The 20382-nt window shown below is 42.1% G+C and overlaps 1 protein-coding gene across 3 annotated transcripts; it reads left to right on the top strand.

Moving 5' to 3' along the window:
- The first annotated feature begins 2326 nt into the window (after positions 1–2326).
- Positions 2327–15076, top strand: GINS4 (GINS complex subunit 4). Of its 3 annotated transcripts, none has more exons than XM_038559966.1 (8): positions 2327–2516; positions 3147–3261; positions 7096–7182; positions 7949–8062; positions 10354–10451; positions 10618–10706; positions 13557–13647; positions 13737–15076. In XM_038559966.1, exons 1-8 carry the CDS (start codon positions 2332–2334, stop codon positions 13831–13833), a joined length of 876 nt encoding a protein of 291 aa, XP_038415894.1. In that variant the 5' UTR covers positions 2327–2331; the 3' UTR covers positions 13834–15076. The 3 variants fall into 3 exon arrangements, with proteins under 3 accessions (XP_038415894.1, XP_038415893.1, XP_038415895.1); XM_038559965.1 differs by having other exon boundaries at positions 13554–13647; XM_038559967.1 differs by lacking the exon at positions 7096–7182 and having other exon boundaries at positions 13554–13647.
- Positions 15077–20382: the final 5306 nt, after the last annotated feature.

Genomic DNA, 20382 nt, shown 5'->3' with positions numbered 1-20382 from the left:
CCTGCCTGCGGCCCAGGGCATGATCTTGGACACCCGGGATCGAGTCCCAGACCAGGCTCCCTGCATGGAGCCTGCCTCTCTCTCTGCCTCTCTCTCTCTCTCTGTGTGTGTCTCTCATGAATAAATAAATAAAATCTTAAAAAAAAAAAAAAAAAGAAAACCAACCTCTGTGTTCTCCAGACAAAGTATGTAACACGAAGACAGAGTCTGGGCATAAAGAAGGCAGATAGTTTATTACTTTGCCAGGCAAAGGAGGCAGGCTAATGCCTCCAGGACTGCCCACCCACTCCCAGGAAAAGGCTGAGGAGTTTTATAAGAAAATACAGGATCTGGGGTGCCTGGGTGGCTCTGTTGGTTAAGCATCTTCTTTTGGCTTAGGTCATGATCTCAGGGTCCTGGGATCGAGCTCTGCATCCAGCTCCCTGTTTCTCGGGGAGTCTGCTTCTCCCTCTTCCTCTGCCTGCTTGTACTCTCTTGCTAGCTCTCTGTCAAATAAATAAATAAAATCCTTTAAAAAAAAGATAGAAAAAGAAAATACACGATCTGGATGGTTTCAGCAGGAATCTGGTACTTGCTGCCGGCCGCGTTCCAGTCTGTCTTCAAGCTGGTCTCAAGACTAGTGCTGGCACTGGCCATCCCAGTCCTGTTACTAAGTGTACATTGAGATCAACAAGATGTCAATATTGACACGGAACAAAGGATTGTACAGAAAAACAAGTGAAAGGGAGGAGGGGGCTTTGAGAATTAGGAAGAGAAAAATGTCTTCAGTTTGAAGTCAAGCCTTGCTGAGGCACTGGTGTGACCATCTTGATTTCCAGCCATCTTTACGCTTCTATAGCAGTGTCGGGAGGTCTTCCCAGAGGCAACAACACAGACCATCCCCCTTGATGGAGGAGTGTCAGCATCATATTGCAAGAAGAGTCCGTGGGATGAGATCTATACCAGAGCAGCTGTCTTTGGAAAACACAATCTGCCACAAGTGTGAAAACCTTGGGATTACAAAACCACTGAAACACAGAATTGAAACGGTCCTTGAAAGGGCCATCCATTTGTCACCAAAAACTCACTCTGCAAGTTGAGCTCAAACGAAATTGTCCCTTTTGGAATCCCTCCTCGATGTCCCCCAGCTTCCACGGCCCTTTGTGAACGTGCCTATGCTACCACTCAGGATATTCTATTTTCAAAACATGACTGCAATCAGGCAGGTACTATCAACCTGTCAATTAGCCAAACTTCCTATTCAAATCAATGAGTATCGCATAGGAAACATCACAAGGAGAAGAGTCTGCAGACTGATGGGGAAGAGACACTTTAGGGAAGCCACATGTGGTACTTTGCACAGAAAACAGATAAAGCACCCACAATTCTGAGAAAAAAAACTGGTATCAGACAATATGCTAAGCATTTTACATAGATTATCTCATTTAATCCTTGCAATGGCTCTGTGAAAGAACCGTTAGGGCAGCCCGGGTGGCTCAGAGGTTCAGCGCCGCCTTCAGCCCAGGACGTGATCCTGGAGACCCGGGATCGAGTCCCACGTCGGGCTGCCGGTGCATGGAGCCTGCTTCTCTCTCTGCCTGTCTCTGTATCTCTCATGAATAAGTAAATAAAATCTTTTTTTAAAAAACCGTTATTACTAATGCTTACCTGTTCCAGGCTTTCAATGAGCTCTGCAGGAGTTAGGATGGATAGATAGATGATAGATAGATAGATAGATAGATAGATAGATAGATAGATAGATAGATAGATAGATAGATAGACGCTTGTCCTACATTAAGGGGAGAAGGCCCAGCAGCACCGTCAAGGTCTAATCTGCAAAGTGAAGCAGCCGGGGTGGAAGCACAGCCTAAAGCGGTGCTCTGCAAGCTCACCGGCATCAGAATCACCAGGGGAGAGCCCGTCCCAACGCCCCCAGATTGCTGACTAAGCGGGTCTGGGTGGGGCCTGAGAATCTGCATTTCTCGCGGGTTCGGGGCACCGATGCTGCTGGGCTGGAACCACGCTCTCAGAACCGCTGGCCTAAGGTGCTCAGACCCGCACACAGCTGCCACAGCAGAAGCCCCGGCGAGGACGCAGGGACCCGCAGGCCCACAAGAGCGAGGACCCACGAGGCGGAACTGGCCAGCTCTGCCGTCCGCTCCCCGCAGCCGCGGTGCCGAGGCGCCCCCTCCCGGCCGTCCCGGCTGCTGCCCGCCGTACCCGCGTCTCCCGCCGCCGGCCCAGGGGGCGGGGCCAACTCCCTGCGTGAGGCCGCGGGGTGATGGGGCCGCGGCGAGCCGAGTCCCCGCCCCCGCGCTGTGATTGGTCAACGCCGCCCGAGCGCGGTGACGTATGGGGGGCGGAAACCTTGTGAGAAGAGCGCGGGAGCGGAGCCGTCGAGGGTCGGCACGTCCGGGAGAGCCGTGGGGGAGGTTGTTCCGCGGCCGGGTGCTGCTCCCAAAGCTCAGGTGCTTCCTCACCCTTCCCAGACTAGCCGCCTGCCCCTTGGGGTGCGCCTCTGCCGCCCTCGTGCCCAGGTGAGCATCCGAGCGGGACGTCTGGCGGCGTGTGTGTCTGTGTGTGCGGGGGGAGGGCTGCCTGTGCCCGGGGCGCCCAGGCGGGAGAGGAGCTGGGGGAGTCCGCTCAGCTTCCCCGGTACTCCGAGGACGTCCTCCGGTCCCTGCCACCTACCGTCTTAGCATCTGGGATGATCTCTGGTCTGGTGGTGCTGGGCCCTGTGCCTCCGGGTTGATGAGTTCTTGCAACGAGTGTAAGTGCCTGCTCAGCACTGTGCTAGAGCCCGGGGAGTGCGCAGGTGATTAGGTCCTAGGACTTACAGTGCTGGAACAAAGCAGATGCTGATGCATATTTGAACTGAAGTGATCACGGCCCCTAAGGAAAGCACTTCCACCAGGAAGACAGTTACTATGTGGTGTGACAGACGCTCAGTTCCAGGCATATGTGGAAATACTTTTAAGAGGTGACCTCTTGGAGAAACTGATCCCTGACCTAAGGTTTGAAGGAAGAGTTGAAAAGAATCAAAGCCTGTGAACTGACTGGCGCTACTGCCAGTGAGCCTCTGCAACACCAATTTTAGATATACAGTTGCCTATTCTTGCAAATAAATAGAAACTGCACTGCAAGGTATTGGTTCTTATTTTCATTAGGTACCTGGTTTCAGAGAAGATGACAGAGGAACTGGACCACACAGGACAGGACTCTGATGCAGATAGTGAAGAGGTGGTCCTAACTCCTGCAGAGCTCATTGAAAAGCTGGAGCAGGTAAGCATTAATAATAGCAGTTATTTCACAGAGCCGTTCTGAGGATTAAATGAGATAATATATGTGAAATGCTTAGCATATTGTTTGACACATGATGAGTACTCAGTTAGCTGTGAGTAGTGATAATCCATACAACTACCCACCCAGTGAGGCAACTATTACTGCCTAATATGAACCAAGTCTCTTTGACTCCAGAATATGTGCTCTTAATCTACTACACCTGTTGTCTTCTCTCTTTAACAGTCCCTTCCTGGAATTATTTTAATATTCTTGACTATTTTCTACCATGTGTTGTAATCATGAATGACAAAAGGAAGATAATCCTTACTGTATAAGAGTAATTCTTCATTTATTTTTATATCACAGACCTTTCTGAAAATCTGGTGAAAACTGGCCCTGTTTCGCAGAATAATATATGGATACACACACATCCAGAAATTATGCATATAATTTCAGGAGATTCACAGACACCTTTAAAATCTGCCCGCCTAGTGAAAGAGCCCCTGCCTTATTATTAAAGGATTCGTGAAACAAAAATCCAAAAACACAAAGTTCTACAGTAAAATTGAGAACTTTTGTTTTTACACTTTCATGACAATAAAAAGACATGCTGCAAAACAGGCAGAAAATATGTGCAGTATTAGTATCCACAGTATATAAACAGACTTCAAAAACTATCCAATAGAAAAAATGAAGGCATCTTTCTTTTTTTTTTAAGATTTTATTTATTTATTCATGAGAGACACAGAGAGAGAGAGAGGCAGAGACACAAGCAGAGGGAGAAGCAGGCTCCATGCAGGGAGCCCGACGTGGGACTCTATCCCAGGTCTCCAGAATCAGGCCCTGGGCTGAAGGCGGCGCTAAACCGCTGAGCCACCCGGGATGCCCCTGGCATCTTTCAGAATTGGAAACCAAGGTGGTCAGTAGTCATATGGAAAAGATGTTTGATCTTTTTAGTAATCAGTAACATAAAAATTTAAATCCTTAGGAGATGCTACTTCATACCCATCAGATTAGAAATGAAGAAGATGAACAATATAATGCAACATGTAAATAAAACAATAAATAAAACAGTATAAAGGTTTGTGGAGTATTTGCATACTTGTTTACTTTGGTGAATTGGTGCACTTTGGAAAATAACTTGTTATTGTCTTGTCAAGTTGAAGGCACACATATCTTGTGTCCCAGTCATTCTACTCCCAGGTACTTACCCTAGAGAAAACTTCCAGGAGACATCACAAAATGTTCATAGTATTGCTTGCAATGATTAAAAACTGAAAATAACCTAAATATCCATCAACAATAGAATGAATAAAAGTTATCTATATGCACAATGGGAGAAAAAAAGCAGCAATAAAATAAGTGAAAGATAGCTCCTGCAACAACATGGTTGACTCAAGAACATAGTGTGGAACAATAAAAAATACGTTTTTGAAGAAACCATTTAGGTTAACCTCAGACACTTGCAAAATTGTTTGAGGCAGAGTTCATGGCACACACTGGTATGCTATACTGTATCACAGTATTGACCATCTACCCTCTGGGACAGCCATAGCCCCCAGGCTGGTTCCCTCTTGTGGGTACGAGGGGCTCCTTGGACGGCAGCTCAACCTCAGCTTAGCAGTGGGTGAGCATGAGTTACATCTCTGGCCCAAAGCTCCATTGCAGTGCCCTGAGTGCAGCCAAAGAGTTGGTCTACCACCTGGACAGCTGCTGTACCTGGACACAGACTTGTAGGCTGCATAGCATGGCCTACAGAGAAACCTCACCAGGCCACTGAAAAACACAGCTCCAGGAGCATATATAGGATACTCATGAATGCCTGTTGGGGGAAAAAAAAAAAAGATTTAAAAGTTATTACAGTGCAAAGTTCCTCATTTTTAATGATTGTATTAATTTGCTAAGGCTGTAAAACAAAGCATCACAGACTGGGTAGATTAAACAACAGATGTGTATTTTCTCAATGCTGGAGGCCAGGAGTCTGAAATCAAGGTGCTGACACCAGAGATTTCTTCTCAGGCCTCTCTCCTGGGCTTATAGATGGCCATCTTCTCCATATGTCTTCACATGGTCTTCCATATGTGTCTGTTTTCAAATTTCCTCCTCTTAGATTCTCTTAGTCACAGAATTAAAGCCCACCTAATTCATTTTAACTTTATTACCTCTTTAAAGACCCTGTTTCCAAATGCAGGCACATTCTGAGATGTTAGGAGTTAGGACTTAAACACATGAATTGAGAGTGGAGAGGAACACAGTTTAGCCCATAATGAACAGATTGTCATTAAAATTTTGATCAGGAATCAAATGTAGCTATTTCAAACATAGAACCTGATTATTTAAAAAAAGACCATGGATTTAAATGCAAGTTTCTCACTAAATATTTTGAAATCATTTTATTTGACAATTTTATACTAATATAAAATTTCTGTTAATGTTTTAAATATTTTTATAAAAATAATTTCATAATGTCAGTAAGAAATCCCCTTCAAATCTACCCCCATTTTACCCCTATTGTACCCAACAAGTGTTATCATTTTCCTTGAAATCATTGGGAATCCTTATGTAGAGATACAAACAAATGTAGTGAAACTACAGAAAATTAAATACTGAGGTCAGGCTAATGATTACCTTTGAAGAGGGAGGAAGACACAGGGACTTTTAAAATAATAATACTTGTTAATGAAGTTATGTGCACACAGGTGTTTATATCTCTATTCATGTTATATTTCATAATTTCCGTACCAATGCAGTATTTAATAAAATCAGTTAAAAAGAAAATCTCCTGCTTTTATAAGTCCTCTGTGACAATTCGGTCTTTTCTCATTCATAATGTTCCTTGAAAATACAGACTCTTTCTGGTTAACTTTTATAGCACTATTACAGGAGCTTGAGCATGTGAAAAAAAAAAAAAATTTGTATGGTAGCAGGAGTACCCAGTGTTTAGTAATGTGTCTTCATGATGAGAATTGGATATGCAGAAAGAAAGGAATAAAGTGAGTGTGATTAGCATATAATTCTGAACTATGCTGAAACTAAATTTCCTGTAATTGAAAGATAGGATTAGTTTTCCTCAATCACCTGTGGATATTTCAGTTCTCTAAGCCGCGGTTATTGCTGAAATGTACCAAACATCTGGGGCAGAGTCATAAACTAAGGATTTAACCTTTTGTTCCAAAATTGTTTAATAGATGAATATCCTTTTATATTGTGATCCTTTGTACTCTTAAGTGGTTAGTAAATAACGTGTTTTCTCATTAATAATTAAGATAAGGATAACTGTATCCATTTCCTCTCAGATATTATAATGATGAATGAAAGAATTTTTGTAAAGTGCTCTAAGCTTCCCCAATGAGATGTGTAGGGTTAGGTCACCTGGTCCCTCAAAATAGAAGGATGCTGGCTGGCCCCCCCTGGTGGGAAGTAGCGCAGGAAGGAGGAGGAAAGTGTTGATGCTATTTGGTTAAAGGTACTGTTTGAACACCAGATGGTGTTGCTCTTACTGGTGGGCATCATACCGACTTTTTTTTTTTTTAATAAATGATATTAGGGAACTTCAGAGGCAAACTGACATTTTTGACATGAACAGTGATTTTTTGCAACATTGGTTAGATAAAAGATTGTAAGCACAGCCTTCTCACTAAAATAAATAGAAAAGCCATCAAAAACATAGCTTGTTTACAAAGCATTTCGATTACTTCCAATTCATAGGCAGACAGTTGTCTTTGCCAGAAATAGCTGTGATTTTCTTGGAATATATAGGACTCACATGGTTATTTTGCTCCATTGTGAGTGATACTGATACGAATATTTGGCGGCGGGGGCATTGTTTTTTAGGCCTGGATGAATGAAAAGTTTGCCCCTGAGCTGCTGGAAAGCAAGTCTGAAATTGTAGAATGCGTCATGGAACAGCTCGATCACATGGTAAGAGTTGCTTATCTCAGAGTTACAAAGAGAACTTTAAAAGGGTTTGTCAGCATAGCGAGAGGTTGAAGTCTGATGCTAAATCTGTCTTATTTGGCCCAGCCTAATGGGTTTTTCTAATATTGAATTAGTTACCTACATTTATAAAGCACAAACGTTCTTGTGAATATCTGGATGTCAGCTTCCCCTGAAAAGTCTAAAACCCTGTCAATACTGGGCCCACGTTTATGTATGAGAACAGCTGACCAGAGCAGGGTCAGGGCCACCCGCTTTCATATGCTGTCCATTCCCTATGGTCCTTGCCTACCCACCCTTCTCAGATCACTTGCCTGCCTGGCCTCCAGAGACACTTGGCTTAGATGAGCGGGTCTTAAGGCATTATCAGCTTCAGACTAGCTTTAAAGCATTGGTATTTTGCAGTCTCAACTGGTGATTTAACACTGCCTTTAGACATTTCTTTTGTCTGCTATAATCTCCTTTACAATTGGATTTGAGTGCTACGCCTTTCTCACTGACCATATTCAGATTCTATTCAGATGATTGTTTTCTAAAAGTAAATGAGTATTGTTTGAACTTTTTATGAGACTGTAGTCTTATATTATTTGTGTAAGAAAATCAGAACTCTTAGGAGTTGTTTGGTTCTCCTTTGACCTAAATGTAGTCTTTGAGTCCTCAAACTTGCCAGTGATTATAGTCCCTATGCAGTTCTGCAGATTAAATGAAAAAGGTTCTCAGTCTGAATATACTTCATTTTCTCTTTTAATAGGAAGAAAATCTCAGAAGAGCCAAGAAGGGGGATCTGAAAGTCAGTATCCATCGAATGGAGATGGAGAGGATCCGCTATGTCCTTAGCAGCTACTTGCGGTGTCGGCTTATGAAGGTTTGACATGGAGATATCTGTAGGCATTAAGGCAATGTGTTTGTAATATAGATGGAGCATCCTGGGGAGAAGTTGGGCTGGAGCCTGCCTAGGAGAGTCCAGGGCATGAAGATGCCATGAAGCCCAGTATTAGGGTAGCTAAAGAGTAAGGAGGGCAAAAGATTATTCTGGAGAAGCCTAGCTGGAACATGTGTTGCACATGTCTGGGGACACATTTGTAGTCTATTAATCTGCTTTGTGAAAGGTGCCCCCTGGAATTATAGCATGGCAGTGCTGTATGGCAGAGTCCTTTGCATGGTTGACTAGGGAATACTGACCAGCAGAGAATTAGTTTCAGAAATTTCTTTGTACCCATCATATAGCAGGTGTCAAATTGACCATGATGACTTAATATTCAGCTATAGTTCTGAGGCTATCTAACTTACAAAAATGAAATCACAAAACATTCTTTCTCTGTATGATGTCTATTTTAACCTTGGGAAGTTCTTACCTCCTTGAAGCCTCTTCTCATTTGGTTCCACTTGTTCCCTTAGTTACTACAAAATGAATACATCCTTTCTCCTACATGAGAGTGCTCTCAGCCAAACATTTCAATTATGTATTTCCATTTACTCACTGGTTCTGGTTCTGACAAAGGTTCCAGTTCCTGGGTATCCTTAAATCATACCACCTACGACTGAGTATGATATTCCAGTTGTAGTTTGGTCACTTGTGAAAAATAGGAGGATTACTTCCATATTACACAGACATATCACACCATTCATTCTGCACTTGCCATGAAGTTTAACCTCTTTGAAGTTTCTGAGTTACTATTCTCCCATCCTGTGACTAGCCTGTATTTGAATGGTTTGATTTTTCAACCCATAAGTATATCGCTTAGTACTTATCCCTCTTGTACTTTATCTTATTAAATTGGGTCATTTCCCTGTTCTCTGGATCCTGATCTTGTCATTTAATATATTAGCTATCTCAACATTCTATGTCTTCACTTTATGTCAGGTTTGGTGAGTATGTTGATAAGATCTTATCTGATTCATTAACAAGACTGGGCCAGCAATAGAGTATTCCACCAGAGACTTCCCTACAGGTTGACATCTCTGTGTTGAATCGGTGTTGTTTGTTACAATTGCTTCTTGCTCTCCCTTTCTATGCTGTCACAGCCCCGGCTTTACAGCTTGCCCCCAAGGATGTCATAACAATGGTGTCGTGTGTTTTGAAAAAATAGAGATGTAAAAAATATGCCTTTCCCCATCCTCAACTACCAGGGCACTCACTTTTTTTCTTCTTAAGTTGAATAAATCCTCTTTGTGTTAACCACTGAATTTTCTTTGAGTTCACAAACCATCTCTTAAGTGACCTGTTCCAATATAATGCCACATACCAATGTGGAGGACACTAATCTGTATTTTAAGGTTTCCCCACCTTCTTTGTATTTTTGAAAATTGGGAAATTGGCCCATCTCCAGTATTTCTTACCTCATCTGAGCACGTGATCCTAAGATCATGAGACTACCTGTGTCTGCAGAGCACTAAGTGATGGAGGGCCACAGCCATTTACAGACTCTAGCACAGAAGGCCTTATGCGCTGAAACTCCGTATATGAGCAGAATATAACTGATCCAAGGCAAGAGACTTAAACTCCTTTAAACAGATAAGTGCTCCTTTGTCCTGGCCTCAGATCCTCCTTCCCATTGTCATTTTTCTGCTTGCACTTCCCTCCACAGAGAAGCCTAACAGCACTGACTTGAGCAGTGTGCTAATCCATATGCAGTTCCTGACCATATATCTTTAACTTTTAGCTTTTTTGTTTTGTTTTGTTTTGTGTTTTCCTAGAGTTCTTACCATTTTTTTCCAAGCCTCCCCTCAGTGTGGGCTTCGTCCTTGCTGGTTATATTCTTATAATTAAGAGTCACTCTTCCCTCTATTTGTGTCTTTCCAGCTTCTGTACATGGTTCGTCTCATAGAAGAACAACCAATGCAGTTGACTAGAAATGTTAGATGATATGCCCTTTTCTCCCTCATACATACCATTTACAGGTGTATATTCAGATTTTCTTTTATGAAAGCTTTTCATCCTTTTTAAATGGTCTTCCTTTTTATAGCTCTTATGTTTGCTCTGAATTCCTTGAAACCTGCCTTCTTGAAATCTTGAAAGTCTAGAAAAGGTCTTGACTATGAAGACTTGTCATTTTTTAAATCAATTCTAGTTTAACCTCAACCTATTTCAGGAAACTAGTATATTTGACTCTCAAATCCTGACACATTTACACGATGATTTTTATTTATCCTCAGATAGAGAAGTTTTTCCCTCATATCCTTGAAAAGGAGAAAACACCCCGTGAGGGGGAGCTGTCTAGTCTTTCTCCAGAGGAGCTGATCTTTGCCAAACAGTGAGTAAGCAGGATGCATAGAGATGGCTTTCTTTCCCTGGCTCGTGAGTATGGGTGTTGGTGGTTGTCTCTGTGAAACTGATGGCTGGGCCGCCGTCATGTGTCTGACAACCTGGTGGCTCCTGCCAGTTGTGTGGTCGCAGCAATTTGAATTCCTCTCTTTCAGATACATGGCTAACACAGAGACCTACCTCAAGAATGTTGCCTTAAAGCATATGCCTCCTAATTTACAGGTGGTGGACCTCCTGAGGTCAGGTGAGCGGAGCACTCCCTTTTCAGACATATCTTCGGGTGCCTTAGAATAAGGTCTTCCTCTTTACTCTCAAGCCTGAAAAAATAAGTATGTAGATGAACAGAAAAAAGAAGAGAGGAAGTGTTGTGGTTTGAAAACAGACAAAAAAAAAAGTCATTGAGGCACCTGGGTGGTTCACTCCGTTAAGTGTCTGCCTTGGGCTCACGTCATGATCCTGGGGTCCTGGGATCGAGCCCCACGTTGGGCTCCCTGCTCAGCGGGGAGTTAACTTCTCTCTCTGCCCCCGCCCCAACTCCCTGCCACTCATGCTCTTTCTCTCTCAAATAAATAAAGTCTTTTCAAAAAAATCATTAAAAAAAATAATTAAGAGAAGATATAAGGGTAGCCTTTTCAGCATTATTTTTGTGGTCTTTAGGTTGAAATTCTTATGACTAGCATTAAAAATGCAGATTCATTCACATCTGCAGGCATTCATTCCTTCAGCTGGTATGTTCTGGCATCCACACTGGGCTAGGCCCTTTTGAGCATTGAGGAGGCAAAGGTCTCTGTTCTCCAGGGGCTAGCATGCTTTTCCTCATGGATTCCAGCCCATGCAGGGACTGCCTACCTATCCAGAAGGGGTTAAATAGGAGGCTAAGAAATCTTCAGTGATTTTCAGTCACTTCCCAGCTTCCTAGAGGAAGGGTTCCCAATATTTTTATTGTCCAGGGCGCCTCACGGGAAAGGGGTTCAGGCTGAGCAGGAGGAGGAAGGGAAAGTGGGGGAGGGGGCACTGCCAAAGCCACCTTTGTGCTCACCTGGCAATGCCCCCTTACCACTCTGCTGAGCTGAGGAAAGGGAGTCCTGGATGGTAGTCACTCTTAACCTTGGATGGACCAGTGGGGGACCATTGACACACAGGTTAAAGTCCATGCCCCTCAGGCCTTCACAGCTTGCTGGATCCCAGCAGGATCTCATCAGGCAAAGTTGCCAGACCAAATCAAACAGTTTTGGGGACTGGGTTCCACCTTGTTCACAACCTAAATGTAATGTGCTGAGGCCACAAGTCCAGTACAACTGAGCCCTGGGAATTCATCTCCCACCTGGCCTGTGCTGGGGGCTGCACTGTGACCCCTGTGGCCAGTAGAAGCATTAGAACAGGACAGGTGGAGACATAGCTCCCCGGGTGTGTCAGTCAGTTCAGGCTGCTGTAATGAAGTACTGCAGAGCATACATTGATTTTTCTGGAGGCCAGAAGTCTGACCAGAGTGCTGGCAGGGTTGGCTTCCTCTGGGGCCTCTCCCATGGTTGCCCCTCTGCATGTGTACTTTTCTTTATAAGGACACCAGTCAGATTGGACCAGACCCTACCCTAATAGTCTCATTTCAACTTAGTTACTTCCTTAAAGGCCCTATCTTCAAGTACATCTCCATTCTGAAGTACTGCAGGTGAGCACATCAGCATATGCATTGTGAGGAGGGGGACACAGTGCAGTCTACAACACCAGGGACAAGGCAAGCCCCTAGCAGACTTATGGAACTCTGAACTGGTTGTTTTGGTGAACCTGCCTGAGGGAAACAAAAGGCCTGGCCCTGGTCTGCCACTGTTGTCTACACCTTGGAAAAATAGGAATGAAGCAAGGACCGCATCCCCTAAACATGGCCCAGTGCTAGTGCATCTGGCTGATTGAAGCAGGCATGGACATCAGGAATCTAAATTCCTAAAACTGAATCTAACTGGATTCTAGTTGATGCTGGTAGACACCTCCTAAAACATGTCACTTGTCTCAAATCCCTTCCAAGGACTGGTGCCAGGCCCCTGGAATTGGAAGATCGCAGAGGCCATCAGCCTGCCCCAGTGAAATCAGTCTTGCTTAATTAGACCAGGTGCCCTGCATCCCCTTCAGGCCTCTGAAGCAGTGTATACCCCGCTGGCGGAATGGGGGAAGGCATGTTGAAATCTCAGCTGGGTTTCCTAAAATCAGTAACTGCCCAGCCGGGTCAGCAGATCCTGTGAAGTTGGAGTCTCTGTGGCAGGCCCCAAACCCTGAACCCCTTAGACCTTTGGAGCCTATTACCCTGAATTCTATCCCCTCCCCACCCCCAACCTGTGGATGAGGGAATAAAGGGCAATATGAATGAGTTAGGCTCTTAGAACTGAGAGTTATCCAGTAGCTTCTCAGAACCTACGGTTGATGGAGTCCTCTGGGTACACAGGGCTCCAAGAAATGAAGAGCTGTAGAGCAGCCCAGCTCTGGGCACCTCCTCACATGCAGTGTTGGCTAGTGATAGAAGATGAGCAGCCTCTCACCCTGGAATCAACCAGTGAAGGATCATTTACAGAGAAAACCTATATTCAGTTGTCTGACTCTCAAGACTATCCCCATGTGACCCAATCTTTCTTATGCTCTCCTACTACTGCTTTATATAAAAATATTTTCTCACTAGATTTATGCACTTTTGTCCTCCCAGAACGTCATGCATATTTCTGCTTGGCCCTTCCTGTTACTCCCTGGCTCACTCCCTCATTAAGTCTGCATTGACTTCTTTCTCCTCACTTCCCAGAGTGACTGTGCCACCAGTGTGACACTTTCTCAGATGCTACCGGTAGCCCCACAGAGTGACTAGGGTCATGCTTGCTTGTATCTTACACAATGTGCATATTTTATGTACTCAGCATCCGTTGGATGAGCTGTTGCTGTGTGAGACCCTGAATAGGAAGTGTGCTGTTTCTATAAGGACCCAGATCTTTCCTCAAGTCACCCTCCCCACAAAATGCTGTCACATCAGGGGTCCCTTAGTACTCAGTACAGTGAGCCCCAGCAACTTCCCTATGTTGATCTTGTTGGCTAAGTATTATCATCTTTCTAGCAGTTCCCAAACCAGATCTGGATTCATACGTGTTTCTGAGAGTGAAAGAACGACAGGAAAACATACTGGTAGAACCAGAAACAGATGAGCAAAGGTGAGTGACTTGTGACCTTGATGGTGGGAAATGTTCATCCACTGGGGGCACCAGCTCAGCTCTGCATACATTTTTTCCTCCTTTTTCAGGGACTATGTGATTGACTTGGAAGAAGGCTCGCAGCACTTGATCCGATACAAAACCATTGCACCCCTGGTCGCTTCTGGAGCAGTTCAGCTGATTTAAAATAAAAAGATAGGGGGATCCCTGGGTGGCTCAGTGGTTTAGCATCTGCCTTTGGCCCAGGGTGCAATCCTATAGTCCCGGCATCGAGTCCCGCGTCGGGCTCCCAGCATGGAGCCTGCCTCTCTCTCTGCCTGTGTCTCTGCCTCTCTCTCTATGTCTATCATAAATAAATAAAATCTTTTAAAAAATAAATAAAATAAAAATAATAAAATAAAAAGATAAATTCATAGTGACAGCACAGAACCTTCAAATGTTTAGGAACTTCTGACCACTTTGTGCCTAAGGACAACAGACTCTCAGCAGTGGGGTGAATCACTGGGGCGCTGAGAAGGAGCTCCAGGCATGATTGCTAACTTGTCACCCATCCTGACTGCTGTGTTAGCCACAGTCGGCAGATGGAGCTATTGCTCTGTCGATCCCACATGCTGGGCAAGCCCTTGGAGACTCCCTCTGTGCTTTTTCCCTTTGTGGTATTTCTTGAGCTAAGGAAAGTGAAGCAACCACAGTTCATAAAACAGCATTGCTGCCTATGATGAGGGGATAGTAGTTAGCCCTGCCCTGAGAGTGACTGGACAGTCCTTTCACTTCCCTAATAAGAAATGCATAAATATGCATTAGAAAAACAGAAGATGAAATATTTTCTAGGTTATCTCCCTGGATTGTGTGAACTAACCTAAGGCTAGTATTGGACTTTAAACCAATTTGCCCTGATTAACTGAGAATCACAACTAAACCAAGAAACCATTGCTGAGTTTCAGTTTTGTGCCAGAAGGACCCTCTGGCCAGTTCTCAGTTTGTAACCTAATGAAGTATGTGCTTCCTGCTGCTAACCTGCAACCTTCCCTGAATCCCAGGCAGCTTTGCCAACCCAGCCTCCAGACCATCTGGCCGTTCTTGGCCAGGGATCTGCTAACAGCAACATCACCTATCCTATCTTGTGACCTCAGTAGCAGCGTTTCTGTTTTTAGCTCTCCTTTCTCAGAGGAAGTGAATGAAATTAACATGGGCAGAGAGCATCACAGTGATAACTGGAGGAAGGATGTAGAGACAGTAAATGAATCATCTTCCTTTCCTGATAAAAAGGAATCTGCATTCCAGTCTTTCTTGCTAATGAGAGGGCAGCAGATTTTCACTTGTATTTTTCAGGCTGTTAGAGTAATCAATATGGTTCTCCTGTCCAAGAGAAATCACTAAGTGAAAGCCAGGAGGGTTTTATTTGTTAATAAAAGCATTTTATATTTCATGCAGTGCTTTATTTTATCCACAGTGTTTTTAACCTCTTCAGCTACTTATAAAACAAATATGCATTGAGCATATAGGGTGCCAGGCACAGTTCAAGACTGAGGCCCAACCCAGAATAAGACCATCACTGTCCCTATTCACATGGGATATGTGCTCTGCCGAGAATTGGAACAGGGTGACTCACCGAAGAGTAACTAGATTGGGGGATTGAGAGGTTCTCACCTAACTCAGTGAATTGGGCCAAGATCTTAATACCAAGTAGCCAGACACACAGATCAAAAGGAAGGTTGTTCCAGACAGAGAAGACAGCTTATACAGAGGCCCTGAAGCAGAAACCAGCTCTGCCTGCAGTCATGAAACAGTGGGCAAAAGTGTTGCATGGTAGGGTCTGAGAGGCAGTCGGCCCAGATCATGTAGGGTTTGGTCCTCCTAACAGTCTTGAGAAGAGGGCAGGGCTAGGAGTAATAAGTGAGAAGTGGAGGTTTAGTGGGAAGTCTGCGACTAGAACCCACAACTCCCTCCTATTCACACTTAACATGATCTCCCTCCTGTTCTCCCCCCTTGCGAGCCGCCTGGAGAGGGATGTGAGTTATTATGCTGCTACCAGAACAGTGCCTCAAGAGCCTTGATAATGAACACTGACTTCCCAGAGATCTGTTAGGAGGCTGATTCTGATTCAGGAATACTGGGATGGGGCCCAGCAACCTGTTTCTGAGGAGCTCCCAGGCTGTTCAGTTGATCCTTACCCTGGAACCACACTGTGAGTGGTGGAGCTTTACGTTGCCACCAGCTCCTGTTGTGTACATGCCAGCCCACACAGAAGAGTTAAAGTTCTCTGCAAAGGTCACAGAGTGAATGCTCCATTTCCTGGGCCACCTCTTTAAAAGAAGACTAGATCAGTCATTTTAGGATAAAGGGGAAGTTCAATTTCAAAACCAAGTAGTAAAAGAAATGAAGTAGCTTAGTGTGACATTGACTTCAGCTCTTCCAGTTTGTGGTATTTTGTTCTATTGATAAAAACTCATCGTGGAAGCATGATGGATGTTTGTTATTTTCAAATAATTGCATCATATTTCATCATAAGCTTGTTGCTAGCAAAATGGCTATTCCTGAGAAGCACTGCAGCTCTGTTTCTGGGTTTTTCCAGTCACAGCAATCATGATTCAGCTGTGACCTTACAACAAGGTCAGCTGTATTTATTCTGTGCTCAGGCTCCGGCAGACAATGTGACTTTAGTGTCATCCTCGTATGCATCAAACTTCTTTCTGTGATGTACAGGGGCCAACCATAGAGCTTTCAGAGCAAATTGTCAAGCAGACACATTAGATATCAATTCTTAATTTCTTTAATTTTTCATGGGAAGCTAAAATTCCAAACATTTCAAATTCTTCAAGAATTGATTTTTTTGTATACTGTGACAAAGTACACATAAAGTTAACCATCTTAACCATTTCTAAGTGTACCTTTCAGTGTATTAAAGACATTGACATTGTGCACCATCCATCTCCATAACTTCTCATCTTGTAAAACTGGAACTCTAGACCTACTTAACAGTCTCTCCCCTTTAACTGCCCTCCAAAGCTCCTGAAAACCACCATTCTCCTTCCATCTTTATGGTTTTGACTACTCTTAAGTACTTAATATAAGTAGAATCAGACAGTATTTCTCTTATTGTGACCAGCTTATTTCACTTATATTGTATCCTTGAGGTTTGTCCATGTTGTACTATGTGTCAGGATTTCTTTCTTTTTTAAGGCAAAAAATATCTCATTGTATATGTATAGACCACATTTGTTTATTCATCCATCATTGAACATAGTTGCCTCCGCATTTCAGCTATTAAGAATAATACTATCAACGTGGATGTACAAATATCTCTTTGAGACCCTTCTTTCAATTCTATATAGCCATAAGTGGAATTGCCAGATCCTATGCTAATTCTGTTTAACATTTTGGAACTGTCTACTGTTATCCACAGCAACTGTACCATTTTATGTTTCCACCAACAGTGCAGACAGAAAAAGAGTACCAGTTTCCAGTTTCTCTACATCCTCACACTATTTTCTACTTTTGTTTTATAATGGCCATTCAGATATGTGTGAGGTGGTATCTCCTAGTTTTGATTTGCATTTCCCAAATTATTGGTGTTGTAGAGCATCTTTTCATGTGCTTTCTGACCATTCCTGTTTTTGTTTTTTTTTTTTTTTGTTTTTTTGGAAAAATGTCTATTCAAGTTCTTTACCTATTTTTTAATTGTTGGGGTTTTTTGTTGTTGAGTTGTAGGAGTGCTCTATACATTCTAGATATGAACCCATTATCAGATATATAATTTGAAAACATTTTCTCCCATTCTGTGGGTTGCCTTTTTACTCTGTAAATAGTGTCTTTTGATGCATACAATTTTTACATTTTCATGAAGTCCAATTTATAAATTTTTTTTCTTTTGTTACTTGTGCCTTTGGTGTCATAACCAACAAAATATCATGAAACCCAATGTCATAAAGCCTTTGTTGTATGTTTTCTTCTCAGAGCTTTATTGTTTTAGGTCTTTCATTCAGGTCTTTGATTTATTTTGAGTTAATTTTTATATATGGTGTTAGGTAAGGGTTCAACCTTTTTTTTTTTTTTTTTTTTGCATGTGGATATCCAGTTTCTCCCCACCCCATTCCACACACACATCATTCGTTGAAAGGATTGTCCTTTTCCCATTGTATGGTCTTGACAACCTAGCCATCACAATATTTTGAATACTGTAACTTCACAGTAAGTTTATCATCAAGAAATGTGAATCCTTCAGTTTTGTTCTGTTTCAAGACTGTTTTGGTTATTCAGGGTTTTCTTGAGATTAGATATAGGTTTTAGGATTTTTTTTTTCTATTTTTGTAAAAAATGTTGACATCTCGATAGAGGTTGCACTGAATCGTTAGATCACTTTAGGTAGTATTGACATTTTAACAATATTGTCTTCTAGTCCATGAACATGGATTGTGTTTTCATTTACTTATGGTTTTAATTTCTTACAGCAATACTATGTAGTTTTCATTGTACAAAGCTTTCACCTCCTTGGTAATTCCTAAGTATTTTCTTCTTTCTGATGGTGTTGTAATTGGAACCATCTTTATAACTTCTCATTGTTTGTGTATAGAAATGGAACTGGTTTTTGGGTGTTTGACTTTGTATCTTGCTACTTCACTACATTTATGTATTAGTTCTAACAGCTCTCTTGTGAAGTCTAAAGTTTTCTATGTATAAGATTATATCATGTGCAAGCAGAGATAATTTGATTTCTTCCTTTCCAATTTGGCCACCTTTTCTTTCTTTTTCTTGCCCAATTCCTCTGACCAGAACTTCCGTACTGTGTTAAATACAAGTGGTAGGAGCAGGTGTCCTTGTCTAACTCCTGATCTTAAAGGAAAAGTTTTCAGCGTTTCACCATTGAGTATGGTGTTTGCTGTGGCTCTTATTATGCGGAGGTGGTTTACTTCTCTTCCTATTTTATTGAGTGTTTTTATCGTGAAAGGGTGTTGAATTTTGTCAAATGCTTTTTCTACAGGGATCCCTGGGTGGCGCAGCGGTTTAGCGCCTGCCTTTGGCGCGATCCTGGAGACCCGGGATCGAATCCCACGTCGGGTTCCCACGTGGGATTCCCGGTGCATGGGGCCTGCTTCTCCTTCTGCCTGTGTCTCTGCCTCTCTCTCTCTCTCTGTGTGACTATCATTCATAAATAAATAAATAAATAAATAAATAAATAAATAAATAAGTAAAATGCATTTTCTACATCAACTGAAATGATCTTGTGGGAGTTTTTTTCCTTCATTTTGTTGATGTGGCATATTAAATTAATCAAGTTTGTATATTGGCCCATCCTTGCATCCCAGGAATAAATCCCACTTGGGCATTGTGTATAATCCTTTTCTGCATTGGTGTTCATAAGGGGTATTGGTCTGTATTTTTCTTGTAGTGTCTTTGTCTGGCTTTGGTATCAGAGTTATACTGGCCTTTTTGAATGAGTAAGGAAGTGTTCTCTCCCTTTCCATATTTTGAAAAACTTTGATAAGGATTGGTATCACTTCTTCAATAGTTTGGTAGGATTCACCAGTGACGCCATCAAGTTCAGGGCTTTTTGGGGGTAAAACATTTTTTTATTACATATTCAGTCACCTTACTAGTTATAAGTCTGTTCAGATTTTCCATTTTTTTTGTGATTTAGTCTTGATAGGTTCTGTGTTTCTAAGTGTATATCCATTTCATATGGGTTATCCAATTTTGATGTACAACTGTTTATGTACTTTTTTATAATCCTTTTATTTCTCTAGAATCAGTAATAATGTCCCCACTTTTATTTATGATTTTAGTAATCTGAGTCTTCTTTTTTTTTTTAAGTCTAGGCAAAGGTTTGTCAATTTTGTATATTTTTTTCTTGAAAAACCAGCTTTTGGCTTTATTGATTTCCTCTGTTGTTTTTCTACTCTATATTTCATTTATCTCTCTCCAATCCTTACTATTTCCTTCCTTTTACTAGTTTTGGGTTTAGTTTGTTCTTCTTTTCCTAGTCTCCAAAGTTGTAAAGTTAGATTTTGATTTGAGATTTTTCTTATTTTTTAATATAAAACATGGCTATAAATTTTCCCATCAGCACTACTCGTGCTACATCTCACAAGTTTTGGTATGTTGTGTTTTCATTTTCATTTGTATCTGTTCTCTAATTTCCTTTGTGATTTCTTTTTTTGAGCCATTGGTTTTAAAAAAAAAAAGAAAAACTTACACAGTTTTATGACTTTTCAGCTTTTTTATGGATTTCTAACTTTATCCTATTGTGGTCAGAGAAAATGCCTTGTATTATATCTATCTTTTTAAATCTATTGAGACTTCATTTGTGGCCTATAATGTAGTCTATCCTGGAAAATGATCCATGTGCATTTGAGAGGGTATATGCTGCTGTTGGGTAGAGTGTTCTCTATACGTCTGTTAATCCAGTTGCTTTATTGTGTTGTTTCAGTCTTCTGTTTCCTTACTTAACTTCTATTTGTCCCATTCATTGTTGTGAGGAGTGGATATTGAAGTCTTCAGTCACTGTAAAACAGTCTGTTTCTCCTTTCAATTCTATCAGTTTTTGCTTCATATGTTTTTGATGGTGAATATTTATAATTACTATATGTTCTTGCTGTGTTAAACCTTTTGCTTATATATAATGTTCTTTCTCTCTTCTAAACTTTTTTTGATTTAAAGTCTATTTTGTATGATACTAGCATAGCCACCCATGCTTTCCTTTGGTTACTATTTACATGGAATACTGTTTCCCATTCT

The sequence above is a fragment of the Canis lupus genome, chromosome 16 (assembly GCF_011100685.1).
Source record: "Canis lupus familiaris isolate Mischka breed German Shepherd chromosome 16, alternate assembly UU_Cfam_GSD_1.0, whole genome shotgun sequence".
Taxonomy (NCBI): Eukaryota; Metazoa; Chordata; class Mammalia; order Carnivora; family Canidae; genus Canis; species Canis lupus.
The sequence above is the reverse complement of the archived record's forward strand: the minus strand, read 5'-3'. Positions and strand labels throughout refer to the sequence as shown.